General features: G+C 43.9%; 1 protein-coding gene across 5 annotated transcripts in view; it reads left to right on the top strand.

Annotated features, from left to right (window-relative positions):
- Dlg5 (MAGUK family member discs large 5) overlaps positions 1-24,121 on the top strand; it is a 77,991-nt gene that overhangs the window by 29,688 nt on the left and 24,182 nt on the right. For all 5 annotated transcript variants that reach the window (XM_089581003.1, XM_089581002.1, XM_089581004.1 and 2 more), the window contains 8 exons: positions 1,331-1,455; positions 3,440-3,542; positions 3,661-3,837; positions 5,829-6,003; positions 9,611-10,952; positions 11,948-12,113; positions 12,200-12,302; positions 17,645-17,825. In XM_089581003.1, coding sequence (XP_089437129.1) covers positions 1,331-1,455; positions 3,440-3,542; positions 3,661-3,837; positions 5,829-6,003; positions 9,611-10,952; positions 11,948-12,113; positions 12,200-12,302; positions 17,645-17,825 — 2,372 coding nt within the window. The remainder of the gene's footprint in view (positions 1-1,330; positions 1,456-3,439; positions 3,543-3,660; positions 3,838-5,828; positions 6,004-9,610; positions 10,953-11,947; positions 12,114-12,199; positions 12,303-17,644; positions 17,826-24,121) is intronic.

Raw genomic sequence — 24,121 nt, 5'->3', positions numbered from 1 at the left:
TCAGGCATGGCCTTGTTCACATGGCGGCATAGAGAAAGCACGTCCTCAGTGTAGGGTGTGGAAGACTCTCTTGGAAGCTGAACGCAACTGTCCAAATTTTTTTTTTAGACGGCAGGGTCAGCGCCGGCGGTGAAAAGATAAGTGAATCTGCGACGTGAAGTGGAACCAGTCAGGAATATCGACTTCATGGTTGAGAAACCAAATCTTGGCCACATGGGACAAATAAAATGACACATTGATACGCTTCACCGAAGCATCCCAGCCGTTGAAAGCGCTTATGCGCTTATGCTGGCTGTGCTTATGCTGCAGCCAGTCTTCAACATTGTCGCCACAAAGGCCCACGAAAACGGGAGGGTCGTGCTGGCGGGTGCTGACCGTCTAAGCGGGCTGGGCTGGCGGCGGTGTGATAGGGGTGCCAGTGGGTCCCAGGCTGCCGGCACAAGGATCGGTCTCGAGAGGAAGCATGCCGGTGGCAGCTGGTGGAAGGACAGTAGACTGTTGCGAGCGAATTGGGTCGACGTGCTTCTTTGGGGCAGGTGGGCCAACCAGATGGCAATTGGAATGGAGCTCCAGGGGACTAGGGACAGGTACAGGGGGACGAAGAGCCACCTCCACCACGTGTGAGATTGAGAACGCCTGGAGCAGGCTTTATTGCCACTCGCAGGGATGGTATTTGCGACGAAGACGACGATGGGAGATGATGATGAATATAGACAAATGATGAGGTTCATGCACAATGCTTACAATGTTGCTAGAATTTACGTGGTGCCGTCTCGATGAAATTTTCTAAATTAAAATATCTTTCGCATAGCTTATAAAATTGTTATTTTCAGAGCTTTTGAGTAAAATATTGGTGTTATGTACCTGAAATTTGTATCGTCAAAAAATTGCATTCACGTTCATGCAAATTTACGGCTGACTGAATTTATTTTCGGTTGTGCCCGATTGCTCAGTACTTGTGGTGTGTACCATGCAACTGACAATCATGGTGTTGGCGATGCGGAGAAACTAACTGAAGACAGCCCTTAGTGCCGACATGTGCAATCTGTGCTCCTGTGTGTGTGTCGTCTATAGTGGTGCAGGAATGTTTGGAAGACCCAAAATTGTACACATTGTATGCCAGGCACATTGACCAGGCAAATATACGAATTTGTATTAAATAGAAATTCATATCGGTTGTGGTACTGTCGTTGTGATTCTGCTTTGTGTAATTTCTCGTGCTTCACTTACTTAGTGAAAATTTGGTCTGTAGTTGATCATTTACTGTCGGGTAAGCAGGAGCAATGTTTTTACAACCTCCTTCCTCCCCATCCCTCATCTCCCCTTTCAGAGGTATGAAGGTGACTTTGGCTTTGACATTAGCGGAGGCAAAGAAGACATGCAGGCTGAGCCTTCTGTTGCGTACTTCTATGTCAGCTCCATTCTCAAAGGGGGAACTGCGGAGGGAAAGCTGCTGTGAGTTGCTTTTATTGGTTTCTAGTGGTAGTAGTTGCTTAGAGTTAGTGTGGCATTGTATTTTTTCTGATAATAGATAGTGTGAACGTTGTAGAAAAGTGTTTGTATGTGCAGTTGTGCATGTTCATTTTAGTGCAGTTTAAGGGCATGGTGGGGGTGTCAGGCAATTTATTATGCTGTGCAGTTTTGTACTAAGTAATCTTGATAATTCACAAAGGTGTCTGAAAAGCTAGAAAAATACGGCCTTAGCCTCAACTCCCAGGGCGTCTTTTTTTTTTTTTTGCTTCATCATCAGAGCCCTTGCAAAATTGAAAGGGTGGTGTTATGTCAAGTGGTGTTCATGAAAAAACTATGTGGGCTTCAGTTTTTGTTGCCTGTGTTATAAGTTAAGCTTGTCCTGGTTTATTGTGGTCTATAAATAGTGCCACAAATTACTGACCTTCAGGGGCTGTATATGGCAGAACAGAGGGAGGGTGGTGGAAGAATATTCACAATTTCATAAAAACTGTAGTGTAGGGTGAGCCCTGCCGCGGTGGCTCAGTGGTTGCGGCGCTCGGCTGCTGGCCGGGATCGAACCTTCGTCTTTCCGTCGTCTTTCCGTCGTCTTTCCGTCGAACCTGGCCGGAAAGACGCAGGTTCGATCCCGGCCGCGGTGGCCGAATTTCTTTGGAGGCGAAATTCTAGAGGCCCGTGTGCTGTGCGATGTCAGTGCACGTTAAAGAACCCCAGGTGGTCGAAATTTTCGGAGTCCTTCACTACGGCGTCCCTCATAGCCTTAGTTGCTTCAGGACGTTAAACCCCAATAAACCAATAAACCAGTAGTGTAGGGTGAAAAGAATGCTGGTTGCTTTAAGGGACACTGAGGACAGATAGAAGTTGACCTGTATCGATGGGATGCTGTGTTCCGATTACAAAAGTCCACTCTCGCCGAAAATGGTGCTTTTGTAAGCTAGAACGGACCAAAAAAGGAAATACAGATGTCGCCATCACCGGCCGTTCTTGCAAGTACAATGCATGTGTTGACAGCAGTTTTGGGGTGTGGATCCCAGAGGTTACGTTCTTCAAAATGATGGCAACCACTCTTTTTTGGTAAAGACGTCGCGAATTTGAATCAACTGATGGGAAGAATTTGAAATCCAATTTTTTCGCCAATAAATTCATTTCTTTGCTGCCGGTGAAAGGTCAGCGTAGCCAGAAAGAACCAGAAAATCAATTTTTACTGAGAGCAATAATTGGATGGAGTTGTCTTCAGTGTCTCTTTGATGGAAATAGCTATAAGGTATGCATCAACCCTATGACACGCTATGTACACAATTATGTACAAAGCGAACTCGCAGATTTATCTGAGAATGGGCTGCACCTACCAGTGATTTCTTTGTTTCATGTGAATTTCACACCCTTCTTCTCACAAATGAGCTTTTTTTGTGCCGTGTGGCGCAGTAAATGATAGTTAACGAAACAATGAGCGGGGCAGCATGTCGTTCGCCATTATTGTGCAGACTTGTATTTGGCTATCAGTAGCAACATCAATTTTTTTTCTGCAATTTCAAGTGTAATGTGCACCTTAAAATGAAAGTTATTTCTACGATCCTTGGGGTGTTTATTTGATATGTCATAGCATTTTGCTGTTGCTATTTTCATCATTTATGACACTTCGTATGATATTTTGCACACCCCTCAAAAAATCGACCACAGTATTTTGCGCTGGAAAACGCAAGTTGTCTGAATATGCTATTTTGGCAGAAAAGGATTTTATTTCGAAGGAAACAGAAAATGGCGTGTCAAAGGGTCAATGCTTGTTTTGCTGTCACTGTTTTACATTTGGTTTGTAAAAACAGAGAATGGGAATCTGTATTCATGCCAGTTGCATGTGTTGCATGTGTTGCCAAGTGGCATCATTGACATCTTGGAAGTTTTCATAAATAAGTGTGGCTCTTAGTAAAATGTGTAGTTCATGTGCAATTTGCTTTTGATTTCTCTGTAGGGTGAATGATATCATTCTGAAGGTTAATGGCCTTGATGTGGCTGGAATGGATAAGAGAACATTGTGCGATACAGTCCAAAATTCTAAGGGATCTCTGACTCTGGTAAGTGTATTTTGATGGGTGTGCCGCTTCTAGATGGTGGCAGCTAATTATGTCTCTTCTGCGTGCTTGAATGCTTTTTTTACCGTCTGGTGTTGTATGGTTTCATCATCCGTTGCAGGTTGTGAAAAGGAGAAGAGCCATGAGCAGTCGTGGAGTTATTATGTTGAGCCTGAATTTGAGCAGCTCTCATGAACATGGGATCACACTGGAAAATGGGCTGTACATCACTCGTATAGGCCCAGGATCAGTGGCTGCTCGAGAAGGAACTCTAGCTGTCGGTGATAGAATTCTTTCTGTAAGTTTCTTATGCTCAGTGTCTTTTTGTATATACTTACTAAGAGAGTGGTAAGATGGAAGAACTGTCATATTGAAAGGCATGTTAAATTGATGTTTCCTATGCCTGATTTTAATGAAATATAAAGGCCTCCAAAGATGTTTCCAAGAAATTCAAAATACAGTAGAATATCGATGATATGATGCTGGTTGATACGAATTTCATGATGATATGAATTCGTAAAATGCCATGTGCAGGCAGTATGCAGACAGCTGACAGTCTGCGTTACCCTGTGTAAAGCGGTCGAGCAGTGCGCAACTATCAGTAAAAACTGAAATCGGATTGTAGGAAATGGTTGTCAGATAAAGTGCTAGTTTCCATCTGGTCTGTAGGTCCATGTGGCTGTAATTCTGCGCAAATGTTGCTTCAAGAGCCTAGCAGCTGCTGTGAGGTGTTGCTTTATTTGGAGCTTGATGTGCTACTAGAGCGCTTTACACAAGATTGACTCCTACTGTACATTTTGCGCGCATGCGTTATGGTAACTTCGCTGCTGCATCCTTGTCGAGTATTGAAGATGAGGATGTCGACCTACCACCAGTTGCCGTGAATGCCTCAATTGCTATTGGTATTATGTGTCCCTAAAGCTCAGCTGTAGAAAGTGTCTAGGTCAGAAGCACATGATTGCACTAGAGAGCTCAGCAAGCGGCCTGATAGGCTCTGCTTTGAAGAAACAGATATACAGAATGGGCTTTGTAAAGAATAAACGGCACTTTTTTCTGACCTTATTTTTTTGCTGTAATAAGGAAAGTCCACTTGTTTTGAACTTTGGAAGTGAAGTGAACACAATCCGCGTGGCCATCAGGTTTGTTGTAAGCAGGCTCTACTGAATTTCATGATCACTTTCAAGTTCGTTATAAATAGTATCTCTATGATAAGAATCTCATGGGGTTGCAAAAAATATTCGTACCATCTGAAATTTCGTGCCTTGCAAAACGTACTAAATCTGTGTGCACAAGCATGGGAAATTCATTTATGCAGATCTGTTTACTGATGACTGGATTTATTTATGACCATGCGGCCACAGCTCACTACTCATGGTGCGTACAGCACGACTGGCGATTGCGATGTCGGTGATGTACAGGCCGCACACCGCCACTCAGTGCTACTGGTGCGTCTAGCGCAACTGGTGATTGCGGGGTTGACAATGTATGGGCAGCACTTAATGCTTGAGAGTGTGGTTGCAGCTCGCGCATTCTGTTCATTTGTTGCAGCACGGGAGAGGATTCGGAATATCAAATTCTGCACATTGTGCAGAATACGCTGCGGGCAGGGAATTTTACAAATTCGTATCATCCCGACATTCGTATCAGCATCATCGAGAGTCAACTGTGTCTCGGTTCGACTGTATTATGTTCTTTCTGCATCAGTCCACTAACTACTTGACTTTGCAAATTTGCTTTTGTTCATGAGACTACTAGAGGTTAAGACTGAGTTGAGACAAAGAGGAGCTAGCTAAAGTCTTGGACCAAAATTTTTGTGCTTGGGATAGTGCAGCGCTTGAAACCATGTGACGTTTTTTTTTTATCCCTAGTGTTGTGAAAGTGATGTCAGAGCAGTGTAGCTGTGATAATAGCAGCCGATAGGAAAGGTGTTGCCACAGGATGCTGCCAGCCCTGTCCAGATGGTAACAAAACCATGATTTGCATAGTTGGTTTGTCTTAATTTCGTTTCATTGGTGACTGTCAAACAGAACTTACTGCAGCATTTCTGAGGAAAAGTGAAAGGAATATTTAGTTCTTTTCAGCATTAATTTTGGCTCGGTGCTCAGTAAAACAAATTTTCAAGTTATTGATTCTCATAACATGTTAGTGTATTTCAAGAATTTGTTTTAGTAATAGTGCAGGACTGCACATAGTGTCAATATGCAACATATATTGTAAGTGCTGTATGCTGCATGATGTGTGATACCATTGGGTTTTGATATTAATATTGGATATTTTGAACTCGAACAGATAAATGGCAAGCCAGTAGAAGACCTCAGGAAAGCCATGGAGTGCTTAGACAATGCAGATTCCCCCATCCAGCTCCAGGTTGTGAAAAATGCTGTGTTCAGCAGCTCTCCATCAAGCTCCACTGCCAGTGGCCACAACTTCTCAGAGAAGCTTGAACGGTCACCTCTTGCGCATGGTATGAGATTGCTTGTTATGTGCGCTACATTTTAGTTGCATTATAGTAGTTATACTGTGAAAGTAAGGTTGGGGAAACTGGGTTGTGGATTAATCAGCAGCATTGGGTTGAGGTTTAGCCCTGACTTTGTCCTAATGCTTTATTTCATAATTTGGCCAACATTACAAACAGGGTAAGCTTTCCTTTCAAAGCGTTATCGAAAAGGCTTTCTGTGGGGTGTCAGTTTTTGCTTGTTGGGTTTTCAGCAAAGCCTTGGCTGTTCAAGGGATGTGGGAATGGACAAAATTGACGTATTCAGCACTGCTGCAAGTTGCTATGTTATGTTATGTTATGTTATGTTATGTTATGTTATGTTATGTTATGCTATGTGTGTCAGTTATGTTAGCACTTGTGAATGTGCAATCCATGTGTGCACATATTTTGGCATCACTTATTTTTAGCACTTGCAGCATTATCGTAATTTATTTTGCAGTACAGTTGAGTTTACTCCAATGAAACTGGAGGGGACACTTGAGCTCCACCTTTAGCGTATGACGTGATAGCCTTAATGGGCTCATCCCCGTACAGTAGAACCCCGCTATAGTAAACTCGGATAGAGTAAAGTGAAACTGCGGTCCCATTTTGCCTCCCATAGATGACTACATTTATTTTCTGTTATAGTGAAGATTTAAAAAAAAAAAAGAAAACGGCTATAGTAATGAGCGTCCGGCCGTGGCGACGTACCTTCCGCGGAATGACGACAACGCGGCACGCGCGAGGCCGACATTCGGAGGTAAACGCATCCCAAAGACATTAAACTATGCTCTTTGAGATAGCTTCACCACGAAGCTCAGAAGCTATGAGGAGAAGCCAACCTCTTAAAGTCCTGGGGCCGCGAGTCAGAGCGCGCGGTGCGCACGGAAAAAAAAAGTAAAGCTGGCTATGAACGAATAAAGAAGGAGGCGCGGGTCGCTGATGAAGGAAAGGCAGTAAAAATGCAGTGAAGAGTAGAGAAGGGAAGAAAAGGGCAAACATTTGCAGCAGGGCAGTGCGAAGCACAAGGATGTGGTGGCAAGAAACAGAGGCGCGATGCACTGCATGAGTGATACTGCTGTGCCTTGGCTGTGTCGCTTGGTCTAAACGACGCTGAGGCTGCAGAAAATGAAGCCGTGTTGGTGCAAAACTTGTTTTTTCACATGAAATCAAACTCGCTCTATATTTGTAGGTGTATTGTATTTGTGCAAATGCGGTTCCTCAAGACGTAAACAAAATCGAAAATTTGATAACATGAAATGTGGTAATTTAAAATAAATAATTGTCACATAAAGGGACAGTAAGAGCAGGATGGAAGGTATTTGTAAGCGTTTCCTTTATAAACCAACACTGTGTAAGTAAGTAGCCAATTAATTACCAGCGAAAATTCTCAGAGCCATGCCGTCACCAACAACTGATATAGCAAAGATTTTTGCTGGTCAGAGTCATTTTACTATAAGGGGTTCTATCGTATATGCGAAATGGGTCATTTTCGACTATATATTCATAGATCGATGGAAGTCCTCATACCACTCCTGGCGCAGTGGTGCTGCGGTTAAGCAATGTGCCTAGAGCTGTGCACGGGCTCGGGCCAGCCCGAAAGCCCGTACCCGGCCCGGCCCGTGGGCCGGGCTCGGGCCTTGCGGAAGTCTATCCACCCGGGTCCGGGCCGGGCTCGGGCCACGGTATATTTGTCTCGGACGGGCCGGCCGGGTTTCGCGATCGCGATTGCTCCTGCGTGGCTCCAGCCGCCCTACTGTTGCAAGGTTCGGAACTAATCTCCACATGAGTGGTCTCACGAGCCCAAATGACACTGCACAAAGGAAGGTGAGGTGTGTCGAACCGAAGGCATTCGCAAAAGTACCCTCCGCCACGCGTTGACGGGGGCCGGGTGGGAGGGGTGGGGGATCATTATCACATGTACGGGACAACAGGATTCTCGCTCGTGTGGCAACAACGATGTGTTGTGGCAATTATCTTCTTGCTCGCCATGGTTACCTGCGTAGGCGCATAGTTTAGTTGCCGTCACGTGAATGCACGGAGGTCGCGCGACTCGATTCGTCACGGAGGACAGCGTAATCGGGCATCAAACATGTCGCTGGCGACTCATTGGGGTCGCCCCCTCCGTGACCATTCGAGTGCCTCCGAAAGTCACCAGAGCGAAATTATCTCTTTCTGTTTCATCGTCACTTCAATTTCAGTTTTGCAGGTCGGGCCGGGCCCGGGCCGGGCCTTAACTAACTCGGGCCGGGCCCGGGCTGGCTTAGGTTTCTTCAGTGTCGGGCCGGGCCGGGCCTCCGTCGGTAGTCTAGGGCTCGGGCCGGGCGCGGGCTGAAATTTTCGGCCCGTGCACAGCTCTAGTGCCACTGCCCTGCGATGGCAGTTGCTGCCACCGGTGGGGTTTGCGAGTCCCAGCCTTCCCGAGCAACCTCTCGTGACCAGTCATTAATTTAACTGTCACCTGCCACGGTGGGCAGTTTTCTCACAGTCCGGTGAGGTTTCGATGTCGCAAGGTCACGTGACTTAGGTAGTCCACCTGCCACCTAAGTTTCACTCACGGCGAACGGCAATGGTGCTGGCGTTTCTACGGCACTGAACCTTTAACTCTATTGCATTAAACCAAATTTTGCACCAGTTAATTTTTTTATCGCTCATATGCAAAGACACGAGTTTTGCTGTGAGAGGCCTGTGTCCCATGTTTTCTCTTGTGGGAGGTAAAAGCTCGTTGTTTTATGCGTAAGGTGTCATGTATCAGATCACTTTATCTTGGGAGAATCACTGATCGAGTGGATCACAGCATTGCCAGTCATGCCAAAGGTGCTTTCAGAAAACTGAGTGTTCAAATTGTGGCGCTTGCACTGCTGCTCAAACTGCGTGCTCTCTAAACACTCCTTCACTGCAAACATACCTGCTGTGCGCATGAACATCTGATTGAGGATGTCCAATTGCTCTGTGTTCGATTTCTTGAGGCAGTTACTGTCTTTCTTTCCACAAAAAAATAGCAGGTGGCAAGTGTTGAAGTCCTATTATTGGTGGTGCTGTTTTGTGTGGCCATGTGGTCTTTATCTGGAAGAAACAAAAAAAAAATAGAAGTAGAGCTTTTTATAAAATAAAAAAAAAATGGCGCTTTGCTGCGGTCTACTTCTGTTACTAACAGAATAAACAACCAGGTAATAGCAGTACACATGCAGGGAAATTGAAAGCGCAAAACAGTCAGTCTTCTTTTACCAAAATTTAGTTTTGAGACCTGTGAGCTTTATTCAATCTCTCTACTTACCTCTTACCTCTCTATTTACCTGGCATCCTGTTGCATGCCACCACATTTGGCAGCAGTGACAGAGTTGTTTGTTCAGGAAGGCTCATTTGATGAGGGTGGGGACATATGCTGTACCGCAGGAAATTGTCAAAAATTGTTACTGACACTGAGTGAGTGATCCTGGGATGGTGGCACTAACTGTGAGACATCAAAATTTTTTTACTATAGCTGGGTTTTCTAGGAGAAAAATAATATTGTTTTTATTTTCTTTTTTCATGTTTTTTATATTTGATATTTAGGGCTTTCAAAATATTGCTTTGTTGCCTGTTATTCTTGCAGGTTCTCCCCCATCACACCTGCGTGAGGAAAAATCTTTTGTTTCATGTTCAGTCCAGACGGATGCACTGCTTGAACTTGGAAACCACAGTAAAACTTTGTCTTTGAACAGCCGGAGCAGCAAATCAGGTGGAACATCTGAGAGAGCCACAGTTAGTGTTCAGCCAACGCTTCTAGACAAAGCATACAACAAGATCTTTGGCGATAAACGGGTCTCAAAGGAAAAGAAGGCCTTACTGCCAGATGAAAAGGGCCCCATTGAAGAGCTAGACTCAATGTTGGAATGCTACAGCAAAACTGGAGGCAAGCGCGCTTCTGGCAGGCAGCAGCAGGAGCACAATGGGGGCACATGGCCCAAGTATCGGGGACCGCCGCTCCAGCTGGGCGAGGCCGGAGTGGCCAACACACTCCAGCCTCACAAGCGACGGGAGCGCAAGTCCCTGGCCTCCTTCACGAAGCAGCTCCAAGTGCCCTCTTATGCAGACTTTCCTGCTGAACTGAGCTCGCCTTCTAGCGGCAACTGCACCTCCAGCTCGGGCTCGTATGCATCCCCTGGCAGTCCTCCAAAGGCTCCCTCGGGTGTCCAGCAGAGTTCGGAGCGAGTGCCGCTGCATTATGCAGCTGGCCTGCCCGAAGACCGCCTGGACTACTCGGTGGTGTCTGCGCACAAGGACGTTCTTGAAATGTACCAGCATCGAGGAGGTTTGAAGAGCCGGCCTCACTCGGCCCACTACCCTCGCGAGGCTTATGCCAAGCCTGTCGCGCCCTATGCCGATGTGCTCCTCTCTGGCCACGTGCATCAAAGCCTGCGTGCCAACGTGCCTCTGTACCCACAGCCACGGGGCCACCAGCACACTTACTACCCTACATACATTTCACGTAGTGGGGACTCTCTCCTGGCAGCGGATGGGGCTGAGAGCCTGCGCTACGGGCCCCTCAGTGGTGCAAAGGGGGATGGCCGCTACACACCCTCCCCATGTCCATCCCAGTACAGCTTCTCCGGGACGTCGCCGACTCACAGCCTGGACTTCCCGCAGCAGTTCCAGCCCGTGGCGCCAGCTCCCAAGCGCCTGGTGCCCACGCATGTACACGGGCCCTTTCGTGCCGAGGAAACCTATCCACAACCCTCATACGATGGCTTGGCCACATTCCCCAAGCGGAACCAGCGCATTCGCATCCCATCAACACCAAGTGTCACTTCCAAGTCGTCAGCAGGGAAAGTGTCCACAAGCTCGATAGAGAAGGCCCCATCACTCACTGATCGCAGCAGCCCCATGCCAGCTTTCACAGTGGAACTGCTGACGCCCAATGGGTCACGGGCCATCACCGAGCTGAGAGGCCGAAGGTAAGTTCTGTGACAACTGGCAGTTTCTATCTTTGAGTCGGGCAGGTTTCCAAGGAGCCTCGGGTGCAGTGACAGCACGAAAACTGTGTCATGCACACAAGAGACGGCAAAAAATGGCACAAAGCATATGTATTATGATGTTACCGCCTAACAGATTGTAGCTCAGTTCTTGAAGGCGGTGTAAAGAAGCAAGAAGGGCTGAACGACCTTCCTTCTCATTTGATTAATAATGTGTTACCATTAGGGGCGTCTGTACAAGCGGAAATGGCGACTGTAGTCTCTTAGTAGCCAGTGGCAAGTGGCAACCTGCCCACTGGGCTACCACTTAACTTGTGTGTTACCTATACGAACTTAGTACTATACCACTTCTGATATAATGAACTCTAGTGTGTTAACCTCAGATTTATCAAACTTTCATGTCTGGACCTCGGATGTAACCTACTTGGTGTGTTGACCTCGGATATAGCAAACCTAAATATACCACCTTGGATATAATGAACACTGGGCCACTAATGCATTTAAACGATCCATCAAGGATCAGCTAAAGGTTCTTTTTTATGTGCACACAACGTTCCAGTGTTGGCTTTCATACATTGCTTAGTAATGTTTGCAGCATTGTACTAGTCACGTCATTTCAGTATGCAAGAAAACTCATGGTAAGTGTAATGGCTGGTTGCTTTACAACGCAGCCATGCATTGGTGGCAATGTGCCACCAGTTTTCTATGACAATTTTTTTCTCTGTTATTTGAAACTCTTCTGGATTTGTTTAAATTGAAATGCAGGGCTGGAAAATAAGCGAGCATTGCTTTTATGGCAAGACTTAGCTGTAGAGGCAAATAGGGCAGTTGTCTTTGTGGCTTGCTTAAATTCATATTTTATATAAAGACGGCATGGGCCAATATTTGAAAACATTCATTCACACATATACAGTGTGCATGCAGTCATCATGCGAGTGCGTATTGACTGTGCTGTGATGTGATGTACATCTGTGCAGACGACCTAAGCCTGGTGACATGCGGAGAATCGTGATTGAGAAGAGCCTGGAGCCCCTTGGAATCCAGATCAAGTGTGGTGCTGGTGGCACCATTTTTGTGTCTTCTGTGTCGGAGAACAGCATAGCAGCTCAAGCCAGCCTACAGGTTGGAGATCAACTGCTGGAGGTAAGCAAGCAGGGCCAATTCACCCATGGTCTATCCAGAGCTGTAGCTTTGTTTCAGTGATTTAACTGACTCTTTTTGGTTTTCAGGTGTGCGGAATAAATATGCGCAACGCTACCTACCAGCTGGCTGCTAATGTTCTTCGGCAGTGTCGAGACAGCATTACGATGCTGGTGCAGTTCAACCCTGACAGTAAGTGGCAACACTTTATTGTTTACATGTTCAGGGTTTGTGCTTGTAGGTTTAGAACTGCTAGCACTTGTGAAAATGCTAGAGGAGAGGCAAAGTGGTACATGTGCTGTCATGAAAGCCTCTACTGACATGGGCCATAGTTTTAGTGTAGAAGTCATTCTGACTTCTGTGAATGGAGAATTCCTTTAGAACCTTGTGGCTTATATATGTATGGTGTTTACTTGCACATTGGTCGATACATCGTATAGGTTGTGACCCCCTGACGTCGCGAACTGGAAGAAGGAAGATAAGTTAGAATGCATATAGGCTGACCAATGGAAGTACTGAGCTGTGAACTTTTGCATCTCTGGCACCCTTGAGGCCACAAGCTACTGTGTGTATGGCATTGCGAGCATTTCGAGCACTATAGTAATACTTCATTAAAGCAGCACATTAAGCACCCAGCAGGTCGACAGCTTTTTAGCATCTTTCATGAGGTCTACCATTACTTGTTTTTCACCTGTCGTTTCTCCTCTGTCTGTTGGTTATTCTTTCCATGGCTTTGAGAACAAAAGCTGTTATAGCTTTGGTTTAGCCATGTAGCCCTGCATTCTACCATGGAGTCTACAGCATCAGCCTTAAGGCCTTAATTACTTATTGAATTAAGGGGGGACACTGGTCTTGAAATGAAAATTTTATTAATTTAGTCATAGCTATGAAACTTTCAGGGCACATGTATTTTTGTGCGCTGATTCTAGATATGTCATTTAATTTCATGTAAAACAATTCCTTGAGCACTTGTGCACTTTTTATGCAAGTATTTTGCGGTGAGTTTTGAAGAAAATTCGCAGCAGGAAACTCGCTGAAATGTATGACATTGGGTTCTCTTGACACTAAGGAATGCAATAAGGGTAAAATTATCATCCTGGCTCTCACAGAACTTGAGTAATAGGGTAGTGAAGTTGCCACTTCAGAAACCGGAATACACACTTTCCTTCTCATTTCTGATGCGACAACTTCAAAACTCTATAACTTAACTTCTATGGTAGGCAGGAAGACAATTTCACCCTTATTGTATTCCTTGGTGTCAAGAGAACCCAATGGCATACATTTCAGCGAGTTTACCGCAGCAAATTTTCTTCAAAACTCTCCGCAAAATACCTGCATAAAAAGTGCATAAGTGCTCAAGGAATTGTTTTACATGAAATTAAATGACATATTTAGAATCAGCACACAAAAATACATATCCCCTGAAAATTTCGTAACTGTGACTTCATTAATAAAATTTTTTTTTTCAAGACCAGTGTCCCCCCTTAAGGGGGGACGCGGGTCTTAAGACTAACTTTTTTATTTATGGCTAGAATCTCAGGAAATTTTGCACACAGATGCATTTTTCTCTTCTGGTTCCAAATATGCAACCATAATTGAGCTGGCGGTCTTAAATCTTACAGAGTTTAGAATTTAATTAGGTAATTTCTTACGCAGCTTTAATGAACTTTGTCATTGCATTTTGTCACTTTTATTTACATGAATTGACAGCCAGAGAGTTCCCATACCCGGTGATATTCTTCTTTTTTCTCTAAAGGCATGTCATCCTGATATACTGTGTCGAGAGTAAAAGGTCGCAAGATTTGACACTGCAACTCGTTAAGCTAATTGTAAATTACTATTTACATGTGGCCTAAATAAAAAAAGTAAGAATGTCATCGGGTATGGTGATTCCCTGGCTATCAGTTCATGTAAATAAAAGCAACAAAATGCAATGAGAAAGTTCATTAAAGCTGCGTAAGAAATTACCTAGTTACACTCTAGAATTCAAGATAACTTTTGATCTAAGACCACCAGCTGAATTATCGCTAAACTTTTAAAACCAGAAGAGAACAACGCATCTGTGTGCAAAATTTCATGAGATTCGAGCCATAAACAAAAAGGTCAGTTTTAAGACCCTCGTCCCCCCTTAATTTCATTGAAGTTATTTTAATACAATTAAATTTACTTTGCCACTTGCCGTGATTGGCAGGTGGCAAAGTGGAAAGACTGAAATGCTCCTTTCTTTACTTTCTCCACGGGTGGCCAGATCAGATTTCGCTGATTCGCATTAGCACAGCTAGGCTTTCTCTGACAGTTGGTGTAGATTCCACGCCAAAATGCAGGGCTAAATGGCTAAACCAGTGCTATAACAACTTTCGCTGATTTATGGGGGGACACTGGTCTTTGAGACCAAAAAAAGTGCTGTAAAGTGCTGTAAAGTTGTAAAGTGCTGTAAAATTACTAATGAGGATAAAATATAAAAATGGTTTTGATTATTGCACTTTTTACTCGCCATACTACGTAGCCATGTATTAAAAACGATTTTTTATTGAGCAGTTCTTTTTGCACTGAGGTACTAATGAATGACTAATTAAAATTAATTATCTTGGGAACCGACTAATTTATGAGAAAGATAATTTAGTTGTTGAAATCAGTATAAAAAACTGAGCAAGGTGGTACAGTTACATTAGGATTGGACGAAAAATAAGGAAAATAGGTCTAAGACCAGTGTCCCCTATGTGCACTGCTTGGCTCTAGCAATTTTTTTTATTGTGACTGGAGTTTCAGTGTTGATAATTTCAGGTATAACTTTTTAATTGGTTTTCTTCTTTGTGGTTTACTGCAAAAAAAAACATTAACAATAATAAAATGGAAGAAAAAGATGTTGCTGTCTGTGGCAGTTGCTATCTAATATCTTGAGCACCTGAGCTGCGGAACAGGCACAGGATGGAGACGTGAAGTACAGAGAGGAGCAATGACAAGAAAGGATTTAGAAGAGCTGTTCACACTGTTTTTCAAAGTACAAGGACATTAGAACCCACATATATCGAACTTGAAGGGGATCACAAAATAGTTCGATATATTGCTAATTTGATATACAAAAAAATATAAATGGGTAAGCTTATCTGTAACCTAGAAATGAGAATGCATTGCACCCATGCTAGTGACCGGCTTTTTGTATCGACATGGCACACGCCTGTGTGCTGGCAGTGCACCACTCGCTAGGCATTGCTAGGTCTAACTTGCTTCGCATGGAGGCCGCTGCGGACGGTGCTTTGCAACTGTTCACTGCCTGTCATAAGATGTCTAATCCTGTTACCAGTACACTTTGAATAGAACAGTCGCTCATTACAATTGAAGTAGAGTTGATTTCTGCAAGGCCTTCGGCAGCAAAATACACCACGCGGGGGCTGCCTCCAGGCTTTATTTAGGTTGGCTGCGCCGCATGACAGCAATGTGACATGGAAAATGAGTACCAAGATAATAAAGCTCCTCTTGTTCACCTCGTCACGTGGTTTCACAGGGGTAGCACTGCCAGCAGGTGCCTATGGCTGTGCAGCCGACTCATTTCCGCACGCGAAAGTGATCGAACAGCGCTGTTAGGGGAAATGCCACTTGCAAGGGAGTGGTGCGTAGTTCAATATATCAGACAACCGGCGAAATTGCAGTTCAATATGCAGTGTGACTTTGCTGTACTTCTGCACAGGATTTTCCAAGGGGATAATCTGTGTGTTAGATATAGCCAACAATACGAAATATCCAGGTTCGACTGTAAGCATTGCCATGCTTGTTTTTTACAGCGTGTAACTGATTTCTGCCAGAGCACTGTTTTCTCTTTGCTGCTTTGCGGCTTCCACGTTGTTTCGCTGCTTTCTCAGTTTTCTTCTGGTTATACTTTCGGATGTCACTTACATTTTTTACATTGGTCAATTTTGCAAGTTCTGATCCACTTAATCTCTGGGGTTTAAGTCGTTCCCATTGTAATGGTGTTTAAAAAGATTCTTTGTTTTCTTTGAAAGTTACCGATGTCCTTTCTAGCTCCCTCATCTTCTGTTCCATACTCTGGGATTATTGTGGTCGGTTTTGTGTTTGTTGCATTTGCATTTTGCTCGTCTTCCTAGTCTAAAGCATAATGTTTGTTCTTGAGCATGATCGTGTACAGCAGCTTGTTTCCTAATATTGTCTTCTCCATTGCCTGCTCCTTCCCGACAACTTTCCCTTGGTATTTTTTCTGGAAAGAAAGTGTTTTTGACTCTAAAAGCTCTTTGGGAAAGAATCCTTTTGGTAGCAAAAGCTCAGCTCTGGAAAGTGCCATGCTGCAGTGCCTGAATGACTCAGAGTTATCTAAATGAATTTTCGTCTTTAGAGATGCAACAGCTGTTTTCTTTCTGGCATGGGTACATTGAACTATCCAAGCATCGTATTAAATACTTGTCATGAACTTTCATCAATTCTTCTATAAGCAGAAGTACTGTACCACCTTTTTTATTTCTTGTACCCAGGGTGTCGAACCGGAACGTTTTGGGTTCGGTTCAGGTTCAGGTTCATGTCTTTCGGGTTCAGTTCCGGGTTCGGCTCCAGAGCGACATTCTGGTCCGGTTCGAACCAGTTTGGACCGTATCGAACCGGTTCAAACAGGTTCAGGACAAAAAAAATTATAACGTAGATGGGTTTTAGTCAACCTTGTTTGCTGTTTACTTTTTTTGTATTGGAACTATGTACCAACAAGCCCAAAAAGCCACGCTACTTTTTTTGGCACATCGATATATAAAATGAAAAAATTGGTTTAATGCGAGGTGTTCTCTCCTTACCCACTTTATTGTCCGCGGCAAAAAGATGAATTTATGGCAAGAGCCGCAAAATGAAATGAACTCAAAATTAATGTAAATCGGCTGTGTACCGTCTTTGTAAAAAGTAACCAGGCTGCATGGTTTGCTTCTAGCTTGTATATTGGAGCCCTTGTGGCTTTCCTAAAGATTGAAAGGTGTTGGAAGTAAGAGGACCCCCAGTCCTTACCTTTAACGACCATTTCAGCTTCAGGGAAGCTGTAAGGGCTCCACTGTACGAGCTAGAAGCAAACCATGCAGCCTGGTTACTTTTGACAGACACTGTACATGTACACTGAAATCCATCTGATGAGGTGTAAGCCGGAAAGTCGGTGGATTTTGCACCTACAAATGCCGAGTACCAGAGAGGAGGGGGAAAATCTTGTACTCATTAGAAAACCCATGTATATCCGGCGGCACTGGGGATCACACCCCGCTTCTCCCACATGGGAGGCACAGTTATTAGTCTGCGAGAGTCCTGTCCACTTTCATCTTCTTGTTGCCTAAGTCTGTTAGCGCAGTGCACTTTTTTCAACAAGCTAGAACAAATCTAATAAGGGTTCAGTTCTCTTTTGACATGTGCACAGTTGGATGTACTCTCTAGATGCTGCCAGTTTTATAATGAAAGCTGCTTTAGTTTCAGTCGAGTTTCTTTCTGGATAAATGCTAGCAGTTTAGTCTGCCTTGATTGTTAACAAATTACCATCTTCTCCTTTGGCTGTCTAGAATATCGGGAAGTAGCCTCCGACAACATCAGCACGAGTGAGGAGAATTCCCCTGTGGACACTCCTGCGGCTTCACCCAAGATGCGCCATTCCAAACGATCTGACCTGATTCGCATTTCAAACGATGATGTCCCCAGTTCAGCTACATCCACCCTGACCCGACAGAAGCAGTCCTGTGTCAGGTGAGTACCCTATCAAAGGGCATCATGAACTTGTAAATTACGTTCCCTTGTGTTTCTGTTGCCTGCATCATAAGGTAAAAAGGAAATTGAATGCCTCTTTCAAACAGACATGTAACTAATACATACTTATTTCCAGAGGCTGAAGCACTTTACTTGCTACATGGTTTTTCTTGCTGCCTGCTGAAACAACAATAACAAGCCAAAATAAAAACAGCATCAGTGATCCTACAATTGCAAATTTACGAATTATATACGAATTATGCCTGTGCAAATGTTTACTGATCTACCAGAATATTTGCTTGATTAGTGTAGACATCAGCTGTTTCATTATTATGTATATTTTTCTGACAGCGTTAGATGCTGTGAGAACCTTCAGCTTTAGCGACAGTTTGCTTATGATAAAATACTTCGATTCATTATTTGTTGATGAACATTATCATAATACTGTACAAACGCGTGTAAGGGCAGCACCCCTGTATGGGCCACACCCTGTTTTCCCAAAGGAAATATTAAAAAAAAAAAGAAAGATCCTTGCAAGGGCTGCACCCAAACTTTCCACGGCCCACGTGGGTATAGCCTTCGAAATGCGCACGCCATGGCCTCCGTGATCATCCTCGCAGCTAGCAACGGTGCGCTTGATTGCGGAGGCCATGCACGCGCACAGGAGCTTCCAGGTGCCGCCCATGGATGACGCCCGAGGCCACGGACCATCACCATCGTCGTCATTTTTTTTTTCTCTGGCGTGAGCTCCTGCTATCCATATCGGCATCAGTATCACCAGCTCCAGCTTTTTGTGGCTGTCAAAGGCGCGTGAGTTGTGGCAGCATGGTAGTTCACCATAGTTGTGGCTTTCGAGTGCTGCCGCCAAGCGTTGCAATTTTAGCACGGTGGGCAAGCACCTTAAAGGGACCCTGAAATGATTTCGATGGGCATGTTGTAGAGCAATAGATCTGTAGAGGTGGTCTTTTTGGGTATTGGGGTCAAATTTTAGAGCTCTGCGTAGACCCTGTAATTTAGAAATAACTTTTAAAAATCGCTGTCACAGTAACTCGCAACCGATTAGGGCGACACACCTCAGTGTGTGTCCCCTACCCCTGTGACGTCAGTGGGCAGAAGGGCCAGCCTTCAAGCTCACCCCGTTTGCCCACTGACGTAGGGAACGCGCAATGAGATGTGTCGCTCTAATCGGTTGCGAGCTACTGTAACAGCGATTTTTAAAAGTTATTTCTAAATTATAGGGTCTATGCAGAGCTTTCAAATTTTACTCGAATACCCACAAAGACCACCTCTACAGATCTATTGCACAAGAATATGTCCATATAAATCATTTAAGGGTTCCTTTAATAGCTGTACAGCTGGGAGTTAGCTCTTAAACACTGCAAGCGTTCGGCGGGCAGGAAATTTCACGTGGCCTAGAAGTGCGTCGGAGGATGGTGCAACCGAAGATGCTTTGAGGAACACAAGCTGCAAAAAGCGCGCTTTCCGGGGCAAGCCGTGCAAGTTTCCCGAACTGGAAGAAGAGCTGCTCTGTTATGTGATGGAAGTGCGGAACAATGGCTACGTGTTGACAGTGAACATGCTGCGCTACTTCTTGTGGGATGAGCATGCACCACCAGAGCACAGCACCAGCTCAAAGTCGGAAGACTTCGCGAGTGACGATTGAATGTAGAATAAATGCCGCTCGTTCCCTGAATGGTGCGTTTTTACTTGAAAAAAATGTATGTATGTAAAGGATGTATGTGTTTGAACTAGAGTGGCATGTTAATGCGGCAGTGTAGGAACATCCCAATTCATTGAATTCTGATACAGGGAACAATCTGTCGGTATGTTGTGGATGTAGTGCAACATGCTGGCAACGTAACTAGTGTGACATATTACTTTGGATTGAGGACTCTGTAATGAGGTTATTCCATGAGCAGGTGTGAATGGTTTGCTCCTAGTTCAATTCTGACAGTTGCTCAGAATTGTGAAATCTTGGTGTGAAATCTTGATGTGAAATCTTGATGTGAAATCTTGGTTCGAATTGACTGGTAACAATGCATTAAAATCTACCTCTAGATTTTTGTAGAAAATGCACTTGTGTATGGGAAAAAATTCTGGCTTAAACTGGTTTCAGACTTCATTGCGGGAATAATGAACAGGTCATCATGTGCATTAGCACCCTCAAAATTGGACAAAATCAACCAATAAAGGCTGCGTATGTGTGCAATAGTGGTGCAAATAAAGTAGCAGTTGAAGCTTGAATGATGCAACAGGAAGCACACATGGCACAGGTACTGTGACAAAACAGTGCTTTATTTATTTATTTTTTCAATTCACTGGAATTCACCATGGATGTTCTGCACATGGTTGAAGCAGTCAGTTTTCTATGATTTCCTGCAGAAAATTTTCATCCTGCCTGTATTGCGTTGTGTTGCTTCTTATGAGCACTTCAGTATTGGAATAGTTATTATGATTGTCGGGCCTCAGGCTCAAGAGAGCAGGAACTATAGGTAGTACTTCTTATCTGTGTGGTGCGCAATATTTTGATTAAGTGAATTGGGTGGGATGAATTAGAGGGGCCTTAGATGTGGCTGTCATTGGGCATGGCTCTCAAAAAAATATATATATATTTTTTGCTCTCTGTCTTTTCTTCATGCTGATTGCAGTACTAGTTAGTAGCCCTGTTTGCAGCACTGGGCGCATTATTTTTGGTGTCGGCAGCTTGCTTTGAGGCCTAGTGTCAGTCTGAGCGCCCGCTGCTTTGGACGTAGTCACTGGTTTAAGGGAGATACAGCATTAGAGAAATCGGCGAAGGCAAAGTTATACTAAAGTGCCCTCCTTTTGAGAAGTGCTCTTCCCCTGGTACAGTATCCATCTGCTGCCATCAACAGTTATGAGTGTGAATGGTGTCTGAGGCTGTAGATGAGATATGTCAGAACACATTGTCTTCTTGCCTGTTATGTTTTTGTATCGTTTTGTACCATCGTTTTGCACCATCGTTTTGCACCATGTACAGGTGCGGCCAACATATCGCTGAACACGCTTCAGTGTTTGAACTTTTCTCATACATTCCACACACAAAATATCGAGGCGAGCGCATTTGTGACATTTCCTGCCACATGTATCAAGTTCTTTTAATTTTTACTAGTTAATGTGTAAGAGAAGTTTATTCACTGAACCATGCTTTATAATATTATGGGCACGATTGTATACTTTGCTACAATACGAAGAGCAATATCATTCTCATCGCAAAATTTTTTTCCGAGTACATCTCTACAGCTACCCCTCAATTCATTGTTTATAATGACTTCATCATGGCAAAGTGGTTGTTTTTCAACCAGTTTGCATATATTCCTCTTGCCATTAAACGGCGCAAATGACCAGTGTGTCTTAAAGGACTGTAGACACCTGATTTTTGCTTGTGTCTTTTTTTCTTAGAAGTGATGCATGAGACATTAATGTAGGTGGATAACTGCGGGATATTTGCCTGTGACTGCTAAATAATTTAGAATTGAATTTCTTCTCTCATGCTGGGTTTCATTAACCAAATGATGGCTGTGATGTGTAGTTGACCGTTAGGTCGCGTGTTGGTTGATGCGAGTTCAACGTGCCAAATTAACTCAGGCTGTGAGGGACGCCGTAGTGAAGGGCTCCAAAAGTTTCAACCACCTGGGGTTCTTTGACGTGCACTGACATCGCACAGTACACGGGCCTCTAAAATTTCGCCTCCATCGAAATTAGACGGCCACGGCCGGGATCAAACCCACGTCCTTCGGGTCAGCAGCTGAGTGCCATAACCACCGAGCCACCATGGTGGCTTTAGGTCACAAGTGGCAGGCACGAAAAAACTGCAGTATAACTGCTGATACATCGTTTGGTGTCATTCCAGTTCATGAAGCAGGCTGGTTTAACTGTTGTAGTGAATTAAAACTAGGGATCAGCGTTTATTGGAGCCGCCAATGCTCCCGTCCAGGGCGCGCAAACGTCTTGGCGCTCTGCAATGTTTGCCGAGCGCGCCATCGCCACCGGAGCTTCATTGAAAACTAAATGCGCCATGATGTTATCGGAGTGCAGCATCTTGCCATGCTGCCAAGATCTGCACTGCTGCCAAGATCTGCACTGCTGACACCGACGAGGTAACGAAGGAACGAGCTAAGAAAAGCTAACGCTTTAAAATAAGATGATCTTGTGTGCAAACACAAGTCGCAGTTGGGCAGCCTCATGTGCATATTTCTTTATCGAAGCATGAAAATCTGGTGCACGTTACTATCAAAGTCATTGTGATTTTTTTTATGACCTTGAAAAACTGATGTGCATTATAACCAAGGGTGCGTTAAAATCACGTAAATACGATTGAAGTCTGCGAGATCTAAAAATTGCCACATGACTAGGCACTGTCACGTCACGCTCTTGGCTTTTGGACTGCGCGAGAATTTAAAACAAAATAGTACTCTTCACCTTGTATTTTTGGTACTTTCTCATAAAATAAGGAGGTTGTGGAAAGCAACGAGAATAAATTTGGTTGTGCAATGTGGTACAATGAAGTAGCCTTATCTGGTCTTTCAGGATAGCACCATGGTAGTTTTCTGCATTTGTGGCATTGTTTATTGCTCCGGCACCCAAACTCATCTCGTGTTCTATTTGTTCAGTGTTTTTATAAACCTGTTTTCCTGGCTGCGAATGGCCCTGTGTGCTTCTACGGCTTTAAGATACATAGAAAGCATACAAGGCTTATCAAAATTTTACTGTACTTTTAGGTGACCTGTAGTAAGTTTTTTGGGTTCAAAGTAATACAATTGATCTGTAATAGTTCTTTCCATAATTCTGTCAATAATAATACTCAACATCAGTCTGGTTCTGATGGCTAGTTGGCATCCACTGGAGGCACTATTGAATTACTTCCTGTTGTTCACATCATAGTATGTCATAGTTATGCCCCAAGTATTGCCTAATTTTTTTAGTTCGGCATTATGGCATGCATTTAGGCAGCCCCACTTACTCTCATGCATACATGGTGTCCCAAGTGATGTGAAGCAACAGTTTTTATAAAAAAAGGTATATCCTGCTCAGATGAAACTAGTGCAGTCTTGTTGATTGTCACATGGAGCAAGCAGGAGTTTAGTTTCATACTAACATTATTATTCAGTGAACATTTTAACAGATAAATTTGAGTGATTTGGGATATGTAACATTTTTTGGTTAGAAGATTGTAGAGCATTGAAAGGAAACGAGAATGGTGCAATCTTATATTACTCTGAATGCATCGACCATTCTCTGAGGGAAGTGTGTGAAACTAGAAAGCACTCAAGGTTCGTAATGCTCGTGCGGTAATTGGGACTACAGCTGCGCCACCTTGAGCATGGCGAGTGAGTAGCCAGTAGGGCTGTGCTGTTAGGCAAGGAATATTGAAGCACGCTGTCTTGCTGTGGACATTTTATGCACTTTTCTGCATGCCAGACTTTGATGATGATGCTGCTGTGAAAATTACTACGTATCTGGGCTTTTTTTTTTATGTGCTGCAACTCACTAATTCAGAGCTTTTCATACATCTCATTCAGTCAATTTTTATCTATTTTTTTTTATGAAGTAAAAACAATCCTGCCAACTCAAGGTGACCACTGCAATGCCATTTTAGCTTCAGACTCAATTGTACCACTAAACTCTTGGTTCACATTAAGCGGGCTGACCATGGTGATACGCAGAGCATGACAGATGCTGTACACAAAAAGATGCACAGGATTGGCCCTATAGTCGCATCTAAAGAGTATTGGACTAATGAATGAACGGCAGTATTAGTTGTGAGTGTAGTACCTGTCCTATGCTTCTTTGTGTGGGTCATGTCTGTTGTGCTGTGTGTATCACTATCGGTTAATGCCAGTTTTTATTTTTATTTATTTATTTATTCATACTGTCAGCTGCTGCCAAGACAGGAGTTGAGATCCTTGAAATAAACAAGAACTAGATGCAGTACATCAGCAGATCACCGCCTTAGGAGAAATACAAAACAATACAGCAATACAAATTTATAGGAAAGACAAAATGACATGTGATATGGGTCAAAAACATACCAGTCAAACCAGTCACAAATACTTCATGAGGGCGTTTTCAAAAGCCTTTAAATCCGAACATTGAATCACTTCTTTTGGTAATTTGTTCCATTCGTCAATAGTGCGAACCAGAAAAGAGTATTTGAAGGAATCTGTTCTAAAATCGAGAGGTGTGATATGTTTGGAGTGTTTTGTTCTGCTGCCAGAAGCATTCAGTGGTTTGATGTAGTTAGACCACCTTTCATTTCTTCGGCAGTTCATATATAA

Source organism: Amblyomma mixtum, chromosome 3, assembly GCF_055824585.1.
Source record: "Amblyomma mixtum isolate Tamu chromosome 3, ASM5582458v1, whole genome shotgun sequence".
In the NCBI taxonomy this organism is placed as follows: domain Eukaryota; kingdom Metazoa; phylum Arthropoda; class Arachnida; order Ixodida; family Ixodidae; genus Amblyomma; species Amblyomma mixtum.
Note: the sequence above shows the minus strand (reverse complement) of the source record. Positions and strands in the feature narration are given on the sequence as shown.